The sequence below is a fragment of the Phascolarctos cinereus genome, unplaced genomic scaffold, assembly GCF_003287225.1.
Source record: "Phascolarctos cinereus isolate Bilbo 61053 unplaced genomic scaffold, phaCin_HiC Scaffold_2;HRSCAF=192, whole genome shotgun sequence".
NCBI lineage: Eukaryota > Metazoa > Chordata > Mammalia > Diprotodontia > Phascolarctidae > Phascolarctos > Phascolarctos cinereus.
The window spans coordinates 241,911,691-241,933,667 of NW_027555625.1; the positions used below are offsets into that span (position 1 = coordinate 241,911,691).

The window sequence follows — 21,977 nt, forward strand, 5'->3', positions numbered from 1 at the left end:
CTGCTTCTTAAATTAAAAATTCATGGCAAAGAAAACAATAAAATATCATTAAAAATAATTTTGAATAAATTCCCATTACTAATTTCAGTCATAATTTGTCTAAGCTTATCAGAAAAAAAAAACCTGTAAAAATATCCATGATGATTATTTGTTGAGCAGCTTTTTTTCAGCCTTCTAACTATCATACTGAAATAAATTTAACCATAGAAATGATGCTCACTTATGCAGGGATTCATATGCTGTCCATTGCTACATTTCATTCAATTATGTTTGATACAAAGAAAACTTTCATACATTGTATTCAAAGTTAGGGCAGCAAGCTTATTCCCTGGCTTTAAAACAAAACACAAATAAGCTTCTCAAGATAAAAAGAAAAGAAAAAAAATAACATTAATTTGAAATATGAAGGATTCCATTCACTCAATGTTAAATTCTATTACGTGATGTTTCTTTTACTTTGACTCAATCAGCTACCAAGCAGTATTAGACACTATTCTAAATGCTGAGGGTACAATTACAAAGGTAAGACTGTCCTTGCCATCAAGATGCATATATTCTACTTATCAGTAACCAAATGCTTATGAAAATATTAATTTTTTAAATTGATAAATATCCATTTAGAATTTAAAATTAAATGTTCATTCCATATTAAGTTCAACATAAATATAAAATTTATTTTAAATTAGAAATTACTTTTATTTAAATGTCACATACCAAAAATTTCTCAGTAGCTTCTTGTCCAACAGCATTACAGACATCCCCAAAATTTGTAGCACAGACCTGAGGTAGGGAAAAGGTATTAGTACCTGTTACTTTTAGCTGGTTGAAGTGTACTTTCTTTGGTCCTTAAAAGAAAAATCTGCAAACAAGCAAGCAGGAATTATAAATAAGAGTATATTTTTTCTGTCAGTCAGCTAACGAGAACATGAGTATCCTCAGTTACACAGTAGATGTTCCTAATTTAAAACTTCCTACCTCCACCAAAAAAAAAAAACCACATGGAAGAATAAGATGACTTGTAAAAAACATAATCTTTTGGGGGCAGCTAGGTGGCGCAGTAGATAGAGCACTGGCCCTGAAGTCAGGAGGACCTGAGTTCAAATCCAGCCTCAGACCAAACACTTGACCCTTACTAGCTGTGTGACCCTGGGCAAGTCACTTAACCCCAATTGCCTTAACAAAAAAAAAAATTATAATCTTTTTTCTACATATCAAGTCTCACATGCATAAATGTGCGTTGCCATCAATAATAACAAATATAGCCCTTATGTTCCCTACACATGGTGAATCCAATGGCCCTACTGATTAGACAGGGAGATGGATTTGAAGACACTGGTTCAAGATCCAGAGAAGAGACAAAGTTTTCCTGAAGAAGGTATGGAGCAGGAGTCTATGGACTAAGAACACAGAAATAGATTACTAGAGATCTCCAGATATCTACAAACAGATTATGCTTAGGCTGTTCCGGTCCATCATAAGATTTAGTGAATGCAATAATACCTAATTCAAACCCCTTTTCACAAACTGCTTTCAGTTTGCCCTCAAACAATGATCTCATCTATGTACATATAATGGTATCTTCCTATTTCTATTAATTTACAATGAAAACTAATAAAACACAGTTTATGCATTCTATTAAAAGATGAATCTGTTTTTAAAACAGATCATTTCTATCTAGTCAAGAAATTGTAGAATACTTTAATTTGAAATCTAATATATATTATATTTGAAACTACATATTCCAACCTTCCGAACTTGGAAAAGCTTCCCATCACCACACAATTCACAAAATCGAGGAAGTAGCAGGCGTTCAACTGTGCTTTTGCTTAGCATTGAAGCCATTTTGCAGATTATCTATAAAAAGTAACAAAATAAAAGTCACTTGAAAAACCAATGTATACCTACTAACCCACGAACACTACAAATATGATAGTTAAATTATGGAATCAAACTAAAACTAAAGATCTTCCCAAACTACTTTTTAATCATAATATTTTTAGAGCTAGAAGGAATGTTATCTAAGAGATCATGTGGTCTAAACCAAGGTCCAGAAAGGTCAGGTGACAGGCCCAAGAACATACAAGCAGTTATGTGGCAAAACAGGGATTTACTGTCTTCTGACTCCAGACCTAGTACTGTATTTTAACATTCCCAATTTTCTACATGATGTCTGAACAAAGTAAAAAAAGGCCTAACTTGTTTTTTTTAGTTTCACACCCCATCTTATTTTTAAACAACTATATATTTACACCTTAAGATAGAAAAAATTCACATGAAAATCAAGCAAATGAATAGTGTCTGTAGAAATGAGTACAGCCCTCACCTTTTTAAAACTTAAGAGAACACATATTTTTTGTCCTGAAGTTTTCTTGTCTAGAGCTGCTATAATATAGCAGAAGAGCACTGGATTTAGAGTGAGACGACCTGGTTTTAAGTTCTGCTTCTCTTACTACTTGTGTGACGCTGGAGCAGTCACTTAACTTCTCTCCGCCTCAGTTCCCTGAGGGAGTTGAACTAGATAATGTCTACAATTCCTTCTAGCTCTAAATCCTATGACCTTTTGGCTAAAGATACAAGTAAAATATTAAGTTGGTAAAGGTGGTATACTCAAAGCATTATTTAAAAATCACAAGTTCTTTATTTGCAAAGAAAAAAGAATGAGAAGACTAAAAAACAAACATATTCATCCCTCCTCTTCAGCTATACTCACTCAAATTTATTTCCCTGCAGTTTCAACATGCTCAAAACTAAGAGCATTAGAAATCCAGTAGCTTTGTGACAAGAAATACTATTTGGACTCTGGGGACTATTTTTATGACATGACTTTTTACATATTTCATCAGAGCTACCTATTATTCTCTATAATGTGTAACTACACAAACTAATTTTAAAAAAACTAGCTTGAACATAAAAAACAGTTTTAAAATCAAGAAAACTATATGAAAATCTGTTGAGAAAAAAACTATTAATTAAAATTTCAGAATGCAAACAACTTTTCTGCCTGCAAGAACAATTATACTTTATCTATGGAGAACTGTTTATCTTGTTCTAGATTCTAAAAACAAAATAAAACAAAATAGGTGCGAGGAATATGCGGTGAAATACAGTAAGAGTCAAGAGAATCATAAAAAGGCAAATATGAAAGAGTAATCATAAGCAACTCAAAGTTGAACTGTTTATATTCATTTGTGGGAATATATATGATATATGTAACTCCTAAGAACTTTATCATTATCAGGAAAATTAAAAAGAAGGTATGGATATGAGTTGATTATGTTGGAATAACCTCCAAAAATAGAACTGGAGGGGTGAGAAAAAGGGATGTACTGGGAGAAGGGTAAATGGACAGAGAGAATGGGAAAATTTTCTCATGTAAAAGAGGCATATAATGAAAAACTTTTATAACAGGAGAAAATGGGTGTGGCAGGCAATGCTTGAAACTTACTCTTATTTGAATTGGTTCAAAGAGGGGAAAAAATATATATATATATATATATAAATATACACACACACATATATATACACATATTCAGTTAGGTATAGGATCTATCTTACCCACTAGGGAAATAGGAGGGAAAAAGGATAAGAGATATGGGGGGGTGGGAGTGGGGATGATAAAGGTACAGTGGATAAGGGAGGCAGACTTTTGAGGAGGTACAAGATAAACAGAAGAAAACAGGATGGAAGGAAATACATAGTTTGTAATTGTTACTGTGATTTAAATGGGATGAGCTAACTCATAAAATGGAAGTGAACAGTAGAATGGATTAGAAACCAAAATCCAACAACATATTCTATACAAAAGACACTCTTGAAATGGAAACACACACACATAGTTAAAATAAAAGGCTAAAGCACCAATACTTTAATGATGGTCAATTGCAAAAGACTTAGCTACTTTGATCAATACAATGACTCAAGATAATTCCAAAGACTCATGATGAAAAAAGAGAGAAATTATGAACCCAGTGCAAATTGAAGTATAATTTCCTCACTTCATTTATTTTTCTTGCTTTAAAAAAAAATATGGCTAATATAGAAATATATTTTACACGATTTTACATGTATAATTGGTATCATATTGTTTGCCTTGCTACCCACATAAATCACCAGCATTTATATACATTACCAACAAAGCTCAACAGCAAGAGACAGAAAGAGAAATCTCATTTAAACTTACTGTAGACATTGTAAAATATTCAGGAGTCTACCTCCCGAAACAAACCCAGGAACTCTATGAACACAATTACAAAACACTTTTCACACAAATAAAATCAGATCTAAATAATTGGAAAAACATCAGTTGCTCATGGGTAGGCCGAGCTACTATAATAAAAATGACAATCCTACCTAAGCTAATTTACTTATTCAGTGCCATACCAATCAAACTACCAAAAAATTATTTTATAGAGTTAGAAAAAATAATAACAAGATTCATTTGGAAAAACAAAAGGTCCAGAATATCAAAGGAACTAATGAAAAGAAATGCAGGGGAAGGTGGCCTAGCAATTCCAGATCCTAAATTGTATTATAAAGCAGCAATCATCAAAACTGCTTGGTACTGGCTAACAACTGGGAGGTGGATCAGTGGAATAGGTTAAATATGCAAGACACAGTAGTCAATGACTATAGTAATCTATTATTTGATAAACCCAAAGACCCCAGCTTCTGGATAAGAACCCACTCTTTGAAAAAAAACTGCTGGGAAAACTGGAAAAGAGTATGGCAGAAACTAGGCATAGACCCAAATCTCACACCATATACCAAAATTAAGTCAAAATGGGTTCATGACTTAGATACAAAGGCTGATACCATAAGTAAACTGGGAGAACAAGGAATATTTACCTATCAGATCTATGGAGAACAGAAGAATTCATGACCAAACAGAGATAGAGAACATTATGAAAAGCAAAATGGATAATTTTGATTACATTAAATTGAAAAGTTGCACAAACAAAGCCAATGCAACTAAGATTAGAAGGAAGGTAGAAAATTGGGAAAGAATTTTTACAACCAGTCTCTCTGATAAAGGCCTCATTTCTAAAATATATAGAGAATTAAGACAAATTTATAAGAATACAAGCCATTCCCCAATTGATAAATTGTCAAAGGATATGAACAGACAGTTCAGATGAAGAAATTAAAGCCATCTATAGTCATATGAAAAAATGCTCTAAATCATTATTGATTAGAGAAATGCAAATCAAAACAACTCTGAGGTACCACATCACACCTATCAGATTGGCCAACATGACAAAAAAGGAAAACCATAAATGCTGGAGAAGATGTGGGAAAATTGGAACACTAATACATTGTTGGTGGAGTTGTGAAATGATCCAACCATTTTGGAGAACAATTTGGAACTATGCCCAAAGGGCTACAAAAATGTGCATATCCTTTGATCCAGCAATAGCACTTCTAGGGCTATATCCCAAAGAGATCATACAAATGGGAAAACGACCCACATGTACAAAAATATTCACAGCAGCTTTTTGTGGTGCCAAAGAATTGGAAATTGAGAGGATGCCCATCAATTGGGGAATGGCTGAGCAAGTTATGGTATATGAATGTAATGGAATACTACTGTGCTATAAGAAATGATGAACAGGCTGACTTCAGAAAAACATGGAAAGACTTATATGGTCTGATGCTGAATGAAGTGAGCAGAACCAAGAAGACTTTGTACACAATAACAGCCACGTTATGCGATGACTAATATTGTTAAACTGAACCCTTCTCAGCATTACAAAGATCTAAGACATCTCCAGAGGCCTTGTGATGGAAAATGCTGTCCACATCCAAAGAAAGAACTATGGAAGCTGAATTGCTATCACTTATTTTTACCTTCTGTTGAGTTTTGTTTCATCTTTCTGATGGTTCCTCCCATTGTTTTTAATTTTTACTTACAACTTCACTAATGTGAAAATATGTTTAATAGGAATGTAAATGTAAAGCCTATATCAGATTGTGCGCCGTCTTGGGGAGGGTAGGGGGGAGGAAGGGGAAGAAAAATTTTCAACTCAAAAGAATATGGAAGTGATTGTTGATAAATCAAAATAAATTAATAAAATTTTTTAAAAAGAATGCTAAAAAGCAATAATAAAAAAAGTTAGGAAAACAATCAGTATAATTGATCATAAAAAAAGCCTTTGACAAAGTACAATACTCCTTTATGCTAAAAACCCTACACAGTATATGCACAGAGGGACCTTTAATTAATATCAAAAAATTTTGGAGCTGTGAATCGGTCCAACCATTGTGGAAAGCAACTCAGAATGATACATATAAAGTCATCCAATTGTACATATCCTTTGACCCAAGAATACCACTGTGGGTCTAATACTCCTAAGGAGATTAAAGACAAAGGGAAATTACCTACATGTACTAAAAATATTTATGGTAATACTCTTCGTTGTTAGCAAAGAACTGGAAACAAAGTTGGTGTCCACCAACTGGGAAAAGACTGGATGAGAGTCAGCGAGAGGTAATGATATTGATGTAAAGAAAAATAAAAATGTAAATGAAACCTTTAAAAATACAAAGAAGAAAGCAAAAGAAGGAAGGTCAGAAAGGGGATAAAGACAGGGTATGGTAACTACGACATCAATTTAACACATACCTACACACAAACTGTATCTGTGTATAGTTTATATAAATATATAATTTATGTAATAGATCAAGAGTTTCAATGTCTAATCCTCTTTTTGTTTATGTAAATGTTTATGTTTCTTGATTTTCTAACTGATAACAAGTAAAAAATTGGCACACAGGATTAATATTAATATAAGGAGAAAACTTAAACAAAAACAAAAACCCTTGCCTTCCTAAGATAAGCAAAGGTGTATGAAATAAGGAAAAAAAGGAAATTCCTCCCTTCCATTTACCCTAGAAGCTCTTTCCCTACACCACTTTCTTAATATTGTCAAGCCTGTGTTAACATTTCCAAGGTTAAGATTTCATCTGAATTGACTGTAACAAACTTCAATGTCCACACATATTTATTAGAAGGCTAGCAACTAGGTAGAGGTTAATGTTTGGTATTTACTAGCAAATAACTGTAGCAAAAAAATGATGTTCATTAAGTGCATGAGAGGCACAATTCGAGTGATATATTAGGTCTAAATGGGGAAAGATCATTATTGACTGGGGGAATCCAGTAAGACTATGTGGATGATGTGGCATTTGAATTAAGCCTTAAAGAAAAGACAGGATTTAAGTAGCCTAAGATGGGGATGGAGGGTCTTCCAAGCACTCAAACCAAGTTTCACCAAACAAGACCTCCACAAGGCTAAATATTTCTGTAATTAGGCCTAATAGCTCTGTTAAAAAATAAGCAAAAAAAATCCTATTACACCAGCCATCTTAAAAGCACAGATGTGTTCAGTATTAAAATGATTTTACATGAAGTTCAGTCAAATTTATAGACTTGTACATATGGACATAACAGTTAAAATAATATTTTTACCAAGCAAAACAACTGCTAAATTAATTACACCACGAATGATTCATATAAGGAAGATTTTTACAAGCTTGTTAAGATATTCTTAATACTTATATGTTTAAAAAAAGTTACTGAGGATAATGTGGTATTTGGCAATAAAACAAAATAGAGAAAATGCTATGAACCCTATTTTTTATTATGTCAGTCTTCATGATAAGACATCTCGTCATGCTGGAATGTCATGTCATGGTGGAAACCTGCCTGACTTCCAAAATAGAAGAAAGAGAGAGCTAAATGGCTAAGAGGTTTATTGGTGATATACCAAATACCCTTACTAAATGGTAATATCTAGTTTCATTTTGAAGAATCAATGTAATTAATTGCTTTAAAAAAAACCTAAGGATTTCACAGAATATCTGAGAATTTAAACTAAATAATCAATTTTTCTTGAAACTAATCCTTTTCTATAAACTTATAGAATATGCAAATATAAACTGGTCAAAAAGGCTAGTTCTTAAGCTTATAGCTGGAGAAAAAGACATATGCATGGCAAGTATTCTGATTTTGGAATATGCTTTACCACATACAAAATTTTAGGGGAGCTGTCATTCCATGACACATAATATTTTAGAATCTTGAACAAAATTATCTTTTTTCTTCAAATCTGGCAAAGATTTTTCTTCTTTGCATCTTATTGAACTCATAAATAAGACTTTCTTTGGTTCTTCAAGAATAATCTAAAACCATGGCTAGTTTCTTCAAGAAAACATAAAATACATAACTGTACAAGGCATTTTAAATATACAGAACGAGGACCTCCCTTTTTATCAATTATAGTTGTTACCATTATAACATTTAACTTACATAATAATTATATTTTAATAAAATAACTATACAACTTAAATAATAACTTAAATGTATATAATTTTTATTCTTTCAAAGGCTATATAAAATTAACTCATTATATATGGAGTTTGATAATCAGCTTTTCTCACAAGATACAGATGTAGACATTTTGTAAGATTTATCACAATTTTTCCTTAGCTTTATTTCTTTAACTGGTTTAAACACCAATGCTATATAGGGCAAAGGGACTACAATTTGTCAATTAGAATTTACCAAGAGAATATGAATCTTATACGGTACACTTTTAAATGATCAGTGCTACACTGTGCTCCCTCTCTCCAAACTTTCTTGTCATTTCTGGTAGAGAAGGCAACGCAGGTGGTAGCAGTACCACGCTTCCCTCCTCTATTCAAGGATATTACTATCAGGATCCCTACCCTCCAGTATGAATTCAAGGCTCAAGGGCAATGAAGTTTTCCTTCTCACAAACAGATTGGGGATCCTTACTAAAGAGCTACTGCCACAACCATCTCCTTTAAAAAAAACAACACCCCCCAAAAACAACAACAACAAGATGTTCAGTAATAAAATGAAAATTTTTAATAACAAAATCACAAATTATAAGATATGTCATTTGTTCAAAATGTGATAAATACTAACTAAGCCAAAAAGTATACTTCAGGATGTGCAACAGTCATTTTATACAAATTACCACATAAATATGTGAAGTAGGTATTACCACAATTTACTTACATTCACAGCTTCTGCTTTGTATTCATCATCACTGTCTGGAGCAGATAGGTCCAGTAGTATTGGGCAGACTTTGTTTTCAATATCATTTTGAAAAATTAGATCCTGTTCCAATAGAATCAGCAGTACTTCCTGACTTGATTTCCTAACCTGGAATGGTTTAAAAAAGGGAGGTGGGGGGGTAAAAGAAATATAAAAGTGTTTCAAAAAAGGTTTTCTTCTCCTTCTCTCCTAACTTAGAAAGCTAGAAACAATACCAGATCAGCATCCTAACTTTCCATTCACACATAGAGTTCTGGTTGCTGCAATTCAAAAAAGATGTACTGAAGTTAGAACAAGGCCAGAGAAGGATAATTAAAAGGACTAAGGCAAATGAGCATTTTCCATATGGAAACTGATCAAAAACAAAAACAAAAGAACAAAAAACCCAACCCAAGCCTCTTTACAACGGAAAGATGAAACTGGGGTGGGGAGTGGGGGTAGATAAAGAGGGAAAAAATGATTAAATGTGTAAAATCCTGAAGCCTATAGACTGAATAAGTTTGGACTCCATAAAATCTGAAAAAGAAAAGATTTTAGAAAAATAAAAACAGGTATAGTGGTACTTTACACACTAGATAATAAGATTTAAAGAAATTACCCCCCGAAGAAGTGGGGAAACAAGTTGGAAACATAAAAAGATTCAAGCAAAGCTGAGATAAATGTGTATTCCTAACCTCTCTTTATAATCTCTTTTATTACTTATCAATATAACCAACCTTTGCACTCATGGCATGGAGGTCACACATATTAAAATTTTAAACAGAAGAGCTACATAATTAATCAAAATGGGATTTTAGGATGACTAATCCAGGAGCTGTGTCTAGGCTGGATTGGAGAAGGGAGAGAATCAAAGACAAGGAGATTAGTTAGAAAGCTACTGCAATAATCTTGGTGTGAAGTGATGATGGCTTTCCAGAAAAAGAAAGGGAGAGAAATAAAAGATATTACAGGGTGTGACAAGCCAGACTTGTAACCAAATGATATGGCATAGTCAGAGAAAGAAGGTCAAAGTTAACTTCAAGGTTTCAAGCGCAGATGAAACTTAACAGAAGTTGGGAAATTAGAATGCAAAGACTATTTTGCAGGAAGAAAATAATTCATTTGGTATTAACTTAAGTTTGAGATACTGACAGGACATCAAGGTAGAAGCGTCTTACAGGCAGCTGGAAACGTCCAACTAGAACTCAGGAGAGGAGTTAAGTCTGGAAACGTGAGAATAGTGGCAAGAGATGAGGACATGTGGGTGATAAATTACCCAAAAGAAAGAAAGAACATAAAAGAAAGTTAAAAGAATAGAGGACTTTGCCTCAGAAAAAATACAGTTAGAGGATAGAAGGAGGAAAAGAAGCCAGGGAAGAGCAGTAAGGGGCAGGAGTACAAGTCACAGAGGCCAAAGGAGGAGAGAAGGAAAAGGTGGTTAATAATCTCAAATTCGAAAGAGGGCACAGGAAAAATCAGGGCTGAGAGAAGACCAACAAATTTATAGAATAAAGAGGCTGGAGGTGACTCAAAGTCCTTTGAGCTCCTAATTTCTATGAGTATGATTTCGCAATTTAGAATGTGTAGTAAATGAATCACCCCCAAACCAACACAATTTTGAGGATAGTTTCAATAGAATAGTGAAGACAGAAACTAGATGACAAGGTTAAGGAATAAATGGGCGAAGGAAGGATGAAGGTAGTAAGTTCAGAACACAGGATGAAAGCAGCTTGAAGCAACTGTGAGATCAAGACGTTTTTCATAGACATGGTGATGTATACGTGTATTTAATAGGCAAGTCAGAAGGAGCCTATTAAAAACATCTATTTTATCAAGTAATTAGAAGGATTCTGAAAAAATGGAATAACTAATTCTTTAGTCACTTAATACTAAAAAACTACTGTATTAGGTTATAGAAGGCACAATTCTTCTCAAAGAATTTAGTATAATTAAGTAAGAGACAATTTTGCTAACCATACAGAATTTGTCAAAAAGAAAGGCTCAAAAATTTTCAAACCTGGTTGTTTGGATCTGTGAGATACCTCACGACAATGGGCATAAGATATTCAGAGAATGCCAATGGAAAGTTTGGTCGGCTTTCTTGCAAAAAAATGGCAATGGGAGGTATTTGTTCCATCAGCTCTGTCCGAACTGTAGGCTCTGTGGCAATGAAACAAAAAAAAAAAAAAAGGAATTTATTTTTAGAATAAAACAAGACCTAGACAGAGTACACATTTAGAACTTTCAGCTTTTCTTCCTAAAAAACATTTCATTCAAGAAAATGAGACATTGTAGTTTAAAAATAACAGTCCATTTAGTGTATTTGTGCTAGTGAAAGACTTAAAATTTAGGTGAATCAAAAAAAAAAAACAACAGAAAAGAGAAACTCTGTTTCAAGGCATACATAAATCAAAATATGGGACAATATACAACACACTGGAACAGCATCCAAAAAAAAATGCACCTAACTGTACATATGTAAGCTCTATAGATTACTATAAAATTTCTACAAAAATGTATATATTGAAGATTTTTAACATAAAATATATCCTCTTACAATTTATGAATCTCAGTTATTTTTAAGGCAACACACTAAAAATACAATTTACAATTTTATTAATTGTAAAGGCATCATAAATGGTAACTCATTTAAAAGAGAATCCATTTAAAGTTTTAAACTATCAAATTAAATCTTTTAAATGTGTATCTAAAATTGGGACCATGTACCAATATGCCCTAAAGACTCAACTTGGATTTGTCAGACTCCAAATATTTAAATGGGGGTAATCTGGTAAAAGATTGACCAAGAGTGTCTAAGACTCAATTAGAGGAGTTTTCCAATCAACTTGATGAAATTATAAGACATGAACCTTTATTTAGAGGCCATCTCGGTGACATCTACCCATGGTGTGTAGACATGTCTATTCCTTACTGAGCAATTGCTGACCCCAAGAATTGGGATTACTAAATCAAGGTGACAGCTGTGGTAACCCTGTTTTTTGTTTATTTTTCATTTCCTTTTCACTTTCCCTGTTCAGAAGACAAAATAGCACAAAGTAGAACAGGACTGATTCTAAGCAAGAAAGAAGCCTGTTCTCACACAGTCTTTGCTTGCCAACAATGGAAATCACTGCCTTGAAGGAAAGGCACACAGGAATTGTACATGCTTGCAGGTGATCTGAAAGAAGAAATCTTGACAGTAAACTTTTGCAGACCCAGGAGATAATAGCAACCAGGACACTGAAAGACTTAGAGCACAAGCACATGGTAGAGGGAAATAGGCACACATTTGTTTAGCATCAGGAAGTCACTTCTTGTCTCCACCTCTAGCAACCCTTACCTCTCTCTCCTTTCAAGGCTCAGATCAAATGTCCCCTCTTTCAAGAGGCTTTCCTGACTCCTCCTCCCCTGCTTTTTAGTATTCCTTCCTCCCACTACTTTGTATTTATTTTCTATAAAGACTGTATTTGCATATTTCTGAACCTTATGTCACCTCAGTGTAATGTAAACTCCTTGAGGGACTGTCTTGCTTTTTGTATCGCCAGCACTTATTACAATACCTGGCACATGACTGGCACTTTCCCCTTCAAATCCTCTTCCTCTGAGTTATCATGGCATGGAGATGACCCTGGAAATTCTCAAATGTTATGCCAGTGCAAACTGAAATGAGCTTAGTGACCTACCATGTTGCCTGAAAATTAGCATAGCAAAACTCATAAAGGTTCACCACCTTGACTGGCCACAGGACAATGAATGTTTTGGTCAGAGCAATCTGCTAAGACTTATCTACTAAGTCAAGGAGAAGTTTTCAATGTAAATTAGTGAAAGGAATACCCACAGATCCTCAAAACATTCAAATAAGATAAGGAATAGAAACCTTATTTGGATGCTTCAAGGCAAACTAGTTAAATTCTAAAGCAGGACTCTGATTTCAAAAGAAGACAAATATTATTGCATCAATGGCAAGAACACTTGACCATTTTGACAGTTTTTCAGGGAATAAAATCAAACCATATAGACTTAAGAAACAACTCTTTCTAAATAGAGTTCACTTTCTTTACACTATATATGTGGGGTGAAAATCCCACCTAGATTTACCTTCAAATGTTGCAGGTCAGACTAAAATAGGTAAATCATAAAAATCAAGTCCAGTAGACCTTGAACTTTGTTTTGTGTCCTTATTGCTTAGTAACAGTTCAGCAAATTCACCAACAAATGAACAAACCAAACCAAACCTATATGTGCCTTGGCAAATGGCAACATTATTTGTCATTTATTATGTTCTGAAAATCAGTACTATTAATCAAATTCAGATAAGATCCTCAGTGTTATTTTTGAAATTAATTAATGGCAGGAAAGTAAAGTCAAGTCACAATCTCCCTGGGCCTTAATTTCCTCACCTGTAAAATGAGGGGGGTTGGAATAGATGTTCTCTGAGTTCCCTTCCAGCTCTTGCTTAATGATCCTATGATTCTAGTTTTCAGGGCCTAACTTAATGATTGCCTAAAGGTTCTGAATAATTTAAAACTAATAAGCATAATTTTCAAAATAAGAATAAAAATGCGGTTAGTCTACAATTCTTTTCAAATAAGCTGAAATTGTATATAGTTTCACAAACCTGCATCTTCTGACAGTCTGACCACTATCTCCATTACAGTCAAGAAATCTTCCTCATTATTACTGAAGTTCCGGAAGACATCCAATAGTCCTCTAGCAATAATCTGCCTAAGGAGGGAATATAATAGCTCAATATCATAAATGAACAAAACATTATTCTGACATAAATATTTACCAAATTAAAGTAAAAGGAAAGAACAAATACTATTTTTAAAGATACTTTAATCTCGATTAAACAATCTGTTTTACTTTTCTAAATACTTAAAAAAAATCTGCTTAGCAATCCTAATTATCTAGACACCATTAAATTCTGCCACTTTTTACCTCCCATCTTACTACATAATTAAGTGAAAAGCACCAGAAAATACACAATTGAATGAAATGTGTCAAAGAGAAATTAAACACTGTAAAATGAAATAATGCACCCCCCTTGCACACACCCCCAATCCTCTCCTTCCCACCCCACTTCTAGTGAGATTCTTACCGATTAAAGATGTTATCACTAAAGGCATACTTCTCCAATCTTGCTAGTGGAGTCAAATTATCTTGTCCCGGAATGTCCAAGAAGGCAGTTATCCTCATGCTATCACAATCTGGCCCATAATCTTCAAACCCAACTTAAAGGGAAAGAAAAAAGAACAATGGAATACTATTGCGCTATAAGAAATGATGAACAGGCTGACTTCAGAAAAACCTGGGAAGACTTATATAGTCTGATGCTGAGTGAAGTGAGCAGAACTAAGAGGACTTTGTACACAATAGCAGCCACGCTATGAAATGACTAAGAATGTTAAACTGAACCCTTCTCAGCAATACGAGGATCTAAGATATCTCCAGAGGCCTCGGGATGGAAAATGCTGTCCACATCCAAAGAAAGAACTATGGAAGTCGAATCGCTCTCACTTATTTCTACCTTCTGTTGAGTTTTGTTTCATCTTTCTGACGGTTCCTCCTATTGGTTTTAATTTTTACTTACAACTTCACTAATGTAAAAATATGTTTAATGGGTATGTAAATGTAAAGCCTATGTCAGATTGTGCACCGTCTTTGGGAGGGTAGGGGGGAGAAAAAGGGAGAAAAATTTTCAACTCAAAAGCATATGGAAAAAAAATTTAAAAAATAAAAATTAAAAAAAAAGAAAAGAAAAAAAGAAAAAAGAACAAAACATCTGTTTATCAACCATACAAGAAAATATAGGCAGTATGGTCAAGTGAAAAAGTGAAAAGAGCCCTCGCTGTGTAGTCAGGATTACCCTGGACAAGTCCCACAGTGGCTGCAGCTGTGGGCATTTTAGCATACCCTCTTCTCCCCAGGCTTTCATAGTGCTCCTTGTTCTTTCTACCTGTCTGACCTGCCCGGATTCATCCTCCTCCTCCTCCAACTTACCAAATGTGGGCTGCCTCCCTCCCCCCCAAAATTGTGTTGGGGCCTCTTCTGTCTCTAACTGCTCCTTTGTTGATATCATCTACTCTCATTGTCTCTATGTAAGGAATTCACAAATCTAAAAAGACCAAGCCCAGTCTCTCTCCTGAACACCAATCCTATATACTACCAAATGCCTGCTTAATATCTCTACCTACAAGTCCCCGGATGTGTCTCAAATTTAACAAGCCCAAAACCAAACTCATGTTTTCTCCAAACCTATCCTTCAGAACTTTCCCCAGGTCCACAAGACAAGGGTGTCATCCTTGACTCCTCATCCTCTCCCACTGCCCTAGAGCCAATCATCTGGTAAGGCCTGTCATTTCTACCTTCATCACATCTCTTGCTGACACTGCAGCCACCCTGGTGCAGGCCCTCTCCACCAAACAAGGCCTGAAACATTGCAAGAGCCTACTGGTTGGTCTGCAGGATGGCCTCAAGTCTCTCCCACTTCTGTCCTCCTCCACTCAGCTGTCAAATTGATCATCTTAAAGCACTGACCATATCATACATTCAGTAAACTCCAGTAGCTCCCTATTACCTCCAAGATCAAATATAAAATCATCTTTTTTTTCAAGCCCTTCATACATTATCTGTCCCCTTCCTACCTTTCCAATCTGCTCATACCTTACTCCCCTTCCATGTACTTCGTAATCCAGTGACGCTGGCCTACCTCCTTGAACAAGATACTCCATCTCCTGATTCCAATCATCTGAATAGCTGTCCTCCATGTCTGGAACACTCTTCCCCTTCATCTCTGCCTCCTTGCTTCCCTGGTTGCTTTCAAGTCTCAGCCAAAGTCCCACCTTCTCTATAAAGAAGCCTTTCTGAGTCCTCCTTAATCTTAGTGCCTTCCCTATGAGACAACTCCCAATTGATCCTGTGTGTATTTGTTTTATATAGCTGTTTGCATGTTGTTTCCTACCTTTGACTGTGAGTCCCTTTAGGGCATGTGTGTATGGCCTTCCTTTGTATCCCCAGCATTTAGCACAGTGGCTGGAACATATCAGGTACTTAATAAATGCTGGATGACTGACTGGTGCCACTATTCTTCCCAGGTACTCAGGTATGCAGCCTTAGAGAGTAACTTGATCCTCCCCTTATCCTTTAACTCCCATATCCAATCAGTTGCTAAGTCTTACAGATTCTATCTCTTTTAATTCTTACATCTACTCCTTTCTTGGCATTCATATAACCTTTTATCTTATTCTATTTCAGGCTTTCTACTAGATGATTACAATAGCTTTATAACTGGTCTATCTCAAGTCATCCTCCACAGCAATTCATCTTCCACATAACTGCCAAATTGATGTTCCTAAAATTCAGCTCTGACCACGGTGCCATCCCACGTCCCTTCCTCCCACCTAACAATCTTCAATGGTTCCCTGTTGCCTCTAGCATAAAGTACAGTATCTTTGGCCTAGCACTGGAAGCCCTCCACAATTGGACTCCCACTTATCTTTCCACTCTTTTACATATCACTCCCCTTTATGTATTATGCGTTAAGTCTAACTTGCTTGCTACCTTTTTCCTGTGGACAACATTCCCTCTATTTCCCATCTCTGAGCTTTTGTACAAGATGGCCTCCACATCCTGAACAAACTCCTTTCTAACTTGCACCTGGTAGAATACTTAGCTTCCTCGAAAGCACAGCTCAAGTCCTACCTCCTATACAAGGTCTTTTATTCCCTAGTCATTAGTGCTGCTTTCTTCTTGAAATTGTTTCATATTGCTCTGTCTGTCCTTTGAGTTTACTTACTTGTTAACATGTTATATCATCCCAATAGAATATAAGCTCCACGCAAACAAGAACTGTTCAGCAAAGAGTACAGGGCCTTGCAGACAGTAGGCACTAAATTATATTCTGAATTGAAGCACTCTAAGCCTTCAACTCCTCATCTATAAAGTGGTGTTGTTATGATGAAAATGTCTTCTAAGTATAAAAGATCATAGATCTGGAGCTGAAAGGATCTTAGACATTTAAATTTAGTAGCACTTTTGCAGTTTTTAAGAATCCATTTAATTCACATTGCATTCCTATCTTACAGAATAAATGCAAAGTTTATGTCTATACCAAGACTGCTAAGTGAAGTTAAATTACGTGACACAACAACAGCATAACTTTGTTTAAAAATAATACTATGTTCAAAGGCATTTAAAATGTTGGAGGAAAGGCAGGAAATTAAAAAAAGAGGTTGGATCTCTTTTAAGAAATCTATGGAAGGAGGTTAAGATTGAAAAGACACAAAGTTCATCAAGGAAACCATTAAGAAAGAAGGGTCAAACGAATTTGGTTGCCAACAGAAATATCCCTGTTTCTAAAGAGTTATGTGGATTTGCACAGATCAAGGAGAAAAAACACATAGTATGATGTTTTCCCCAACTTTCTGCTTCTAATACGTTAAGAGGGAGAGTGGTTAAGGGAAAAAAATTCATTTGGCTCAGACCTGTGATTCCATTTAGAGAACTCTTAAATAGAGAACTGTTGGATACAGAAACTCTCTGCTGATACAGATTAGCAACTGTATGTAGTCTGTATCTTTGGAGTTTTAGAGAATTGTCTGGGACACAGAAAAGTTAAATGTCTTGTTCAGACATAGCAGGACTTTATTCTCTAAGTCTATCTATCTCTAAGTGGAAGCAACATGTAGACAAATTGAATAACTTCTGTTGGGGATCTGTAAGGATGCAGAGGGCCACAGGTTGTTCATGAAGTCTCACTGATGGGCAGAGGCCCCTCTCGGGTGCTGATCTCTGAGCAAAGGTCGCCTGGTTCGGTGCTCCATTGTACGGATCTTTTACCAATCTTTAACTCCCCTACTTATTATATGGTCATTAGTAGTCTATTCTGGGATTGGAGTCAGATAAGTGCACAGGACTTGCATGCACTGTCCTTGAGCACAGTATGGGCTATACGTCATTGTAACTTGAGAAAGAGTTCCTGTTATTTTACTATATAAGTAAGTGCTTTGCTAAAAATAAATGGAGTTGCTTCCATCCTGCCTCCCGCCTCATCAATGCGCATTTGAGATAGAAAATCAAGCTGGTCTTGATTCATCAGGTGATTGGGAAATGCTAGGCCCTAGGTAGCTCTATAGCCAAGTGAACTAGTTGTGCACAACAAACTGGCACCCAACGTGGGGCTGCACTGCTGCCGTGAAGAAGATACAGAGAGTAAGACAGCTGCATGAAACAGTCGGGAAACATCTGGACCAAGAAGACGCAACACCCACATCAAGACACTGAGGTCTGTTGGAGCCACGCAGCCTCTTTGTGAGAGGTCTCTGAATCATATCCCGTGGCACAAAACTATGGAGAGGTAAGATAAAGTCTTATCATGAGGCAAAATCTAGGTAAACTCTCAGATAAGGAACAGAATGTTAGAGTAATATATAAAGTGATTGAGGAACAGGGGTGCTCGGTAACTCCTGAGAAAATAAGAGAGTTTCTAGATATTATTGATATAAAATCTCCATAGCACCCCAGAGAAGGGAACTTAGATTTAGAACAATGGAAAATAGTGGGAGAACAATCGACAGAATTTTATAACACCAAAGGCCCAAAATCAGTTCCTCTGGGTACTTCCACTATCTACAATCTCATAAAAATGGGGTTGTAGGAGCTGTGAGAACAAAGGAAGCTCCCGCCATGTGCCATGAGGAATTTCAAAAATCCCCAAGGGGGAAGTAGAAAAGAAACGTGTAGTCACAGCACTGTATTGTGGACATTGTGGAGCATTACAAAGTGAAAAAGTTTCCCTTTGTAAAAACCAAAACCTTAAGAAAGATTTTGCCTGGTTTTAGAATACCATGAAAAGAAAAGATAAAATAAAATAAAAATAGCATTATTTCATTTGTGTGGGGAATTTCTGACAAGTTTCTCGCCTTTGGATTCTCCCTGTCATTTTTTTTATATGTTTGTGTCTGTGTGAATGATGGTCTGTGATTAATGTCTGTGATTTGTTTAATCTTTTACTGCCAGGCAGCCAAGGGCTGCAACTGGATTCTGAAAAGCTGTTAGTGACTTTCTCCCCTTCTCCCTCCCTAATACCAGCGGCATTTCCCGGGAGCAGGTGGATTGGGGGAGAGAATGGGAGAAAAAGTACTTCATTATTTGGGTTACATAATTTGATAAAAGGCAAGAAAGTTTAAACATACAGGAATAAGAAAAGTATGGGTGGAAAGAATAATATAATCTGTTTGCATGAATAGCAGGAATAGATGATTTGAGAGTAAAAGATTTGGAAACTTTTGGAGAAAAAATTCTCTTTCTTTTTTGCATTCTAAAGCTCTGGCCAAAGCTTTGGGTGTAAGATTGAAAGATTATGTTGAAAAATATTCTCTTCCTTTCTCTCGAATTCCAACCCTGGCCAGGTTGGGGTGGGGGAGAAAGAAGGAGGAGATAAGGAGGGCAGTTTTCCTCTTCAAATCAAAAAGAAAATTTTTAAGTATTGGAATACAATCTAAAGATAATTGAGTTCATTCACATTAGTAATATGCATGTTTCAAATTTTAAAAATCTAGTCTCATTACAAATTGGTACACTTCTATGTGCTATGTCAAGTAATTTTTAATAGTTTTGATGTTATTAAAACATGAACTAAAAGAAACTGAAAGGTAGTGAGATAACTGTGTAAATCCAGCTAAATTATTTTATCAAGTCCGGTTAATCTGGTTCTATGATGTTTTATAACTATCATTCAGAAAATCAGATATTTCTATCTTTACCTATGATTAAAAGGATAGCTTAGAGCTAAAATAATTTAACTATCACTCATGAAAATTACCAAAATTGTTAACTAAGTTATTTGAAGTTACTGTTTTAAAGCTAAGACTGAGAAATTGCAACTTTATATAAATAATTTCTAATAATTGGCTTTTTCACCAAGACAAGTTTAAATGTGGGAAAGAAAGGATGTTAAGTAAAATTTCTTATATATATGAGTCCTAGTAAATCTTTATTGATTATTGCACTTCTATGAAAATAATTAACTGTATCTGGCTTTAAGCCATAATCAGTGAAACTTACTGCTTGAGGTAAAAGACTCTTAGAACTATAATTAACTTTGTTTTGAGTTTGAATTTGGATATGGTCGTCTCATTAAATCAGTATTTCCCATTTTCCCTATTATGATCCTTTAAGGAGGAATGTTTCTTACCATGTGTCGAAATTTTGTTCATCACACTATTAAACATGTTAGTCAGAAATGTTCCCAGACAAAAATAATTTATTGTATGGATGATAAACTTTGCAGTTGTCCTACTACCACCAAACCTTCCTTATTAATGCCCAAGTTTTAACAAGCTTTTCAGTCAACAAGCCTTTCAGTCTCATAGATTTATAATTACCCCTGAAAGGGTGCAGTCTGCAGGTATACCACCAAAATGTTACAAATTAATCAAGATTCCTTGATAATTTTTAATAATTTTTCACATGACTTTTTACAGATATTAATTACTTTTAGCTTGCCTAATAAATCACCACTAATCAATTATTTTAAGATGAAGTTAAACTACTAGGATAACAGACAGCTAAAACTCAATTCATTTCCCCTTAATTTGTGGGCGTGATATTTTACATTTACTGAGAGCTGTTATTTTCTCCCACCCACTGTTTGTGCTTTCTCTATCCATAAAACCGACAAAATACAAAATGAAATCCAATGAACTTGTTTGGGTTCCTTAAAATTCACATTGTTTTATTATTGCAAAGAAGTCACGAAAATTAATGATGCTTTATGACTTCCTAGCCTTTGATAGTTATTGATTTAAAAGATTGCTTTTTTACTATTCCATTACAAAAAGCTAAAAATGATACATTACATGGATGACATTTTATGTGTTCATCCCAATCCTGAAGTGTTGGAAGAAATCTTGTTAAAAATACAAAATTTGTTGCAAAGTCATGGGCTTCAAATAACCCCAGAAAAAATTCAAAAACAGCCCCCATATCAATATTTAGGCCACCAGATATTTCAAGAAAAAATAGTTTTATGTCCTCCAAAAACAGACCTACAAAAGTTAAAAACACTTAATGATTTTCTGAAACTTACAGGAGATATGCACAGTGGCTTCGGTCACAGGTTGGTATTCCAAATTATAAATTGATACCCTTGTATGACTGCCTTAAGGGTGATCCTCAATTAGATTCACCCCGAATACTGACCCCTGAGGCGAAGCAAACATTGTTGTATATTCAGGAAGTAGTTGGAGCACACACAAACAGGACTGATAGGCATGAAAGTGTGGAGGCTTCTATATTTAACACTCCCAATTCTCCAACAGCAGTAACACATCAGAAACAAAGGCTTTTAGAATGGGTATATTTACCATCTCAAGCAAAAAACACATTAAGCAATTATATGGCCTTGATAGGGGACTTAATACATAAAATTGACAACAGGTGTTTAACATTATGTGGTCCACATCAGGAAGTCATACGCCTTCCATTTTCTAAACAAATAATTGAAATGGCAATACAAACAATGCCTAACTAGCAAGTAAATATCAATTTGAAACTTGTGTATGGAAAACCCTTCAAATAGCATGCAATCTTTGAGAATTGGCCTTGGATACAACCTATACTTAGAGCAGGTGAACATGTACAAGGGATTAATGTCTTTACTAATGCCACAAAGATGAATAAGGCCTCTACCTGGTGCCCTAAAAGAAAGGAGTTTCATGTGATTGAAACACCCTTTATATCCACACAACAGAATGAATTATATGCTGTCTGTTGTGCATTTCAAAAATATGAGGAGCCAATGAATATTAGCACAGATAGTAAATATGTTGAAGGAACTCTAAAACATCTAGAGACTGCTGTAATAAGAAATACTGGTAACAATACATGTCAGCTGCTTAATGATATACAACTTATG

The 21,977-nt window shown here is 35.0% G+C and overlaps 1 protein-coding gene across 4 annotated transcripts in view; it reads right to left on the minus strand.

The window, feature by feature from the left end:
• Positions 1 to 21,977, minus strand: part of LOC110205143 (serine/threonine-protein phosphatase 4 regulatory subunit 1-like) — a 65,026-nt gene that overhangs the window by 19,045 nt on the left and 24,004 nt on the right. For all 4 annotated transcript variants that reach the window (XM_020981452.2, XM_020981451.2, XM_020981450.2 and 1 more), the window contains 6 exons: positions 14,160 to 14,292; positions 13,677 to 13,783; positions 11,076 to 11,218; positions 9,041 to 9,187; positions 1,747 to 1,854; positions 715 to 780 (listed from right to left, as the gene is read on the minus strand). In XM_020981452.2, coding sequence (XP_020837111.1) covers positions 715 to 780; positions 1,747 to 1,854; positions 9,041 to 9,187; positions 11,076 to 11,218; positions 13,677 to 13,783; positions 14,160 to 14,292 — 704 coding nt within the window. The remainder of the gene's footprint in view (positions 1 to 714; positions 781 to 1,746; positions 1,855 to 9,040; positions 9,188 to 11,075; positions 11,219 to 13,676; positions 13,784 to 14,159; positions 14,293 to 21,977) is intronic.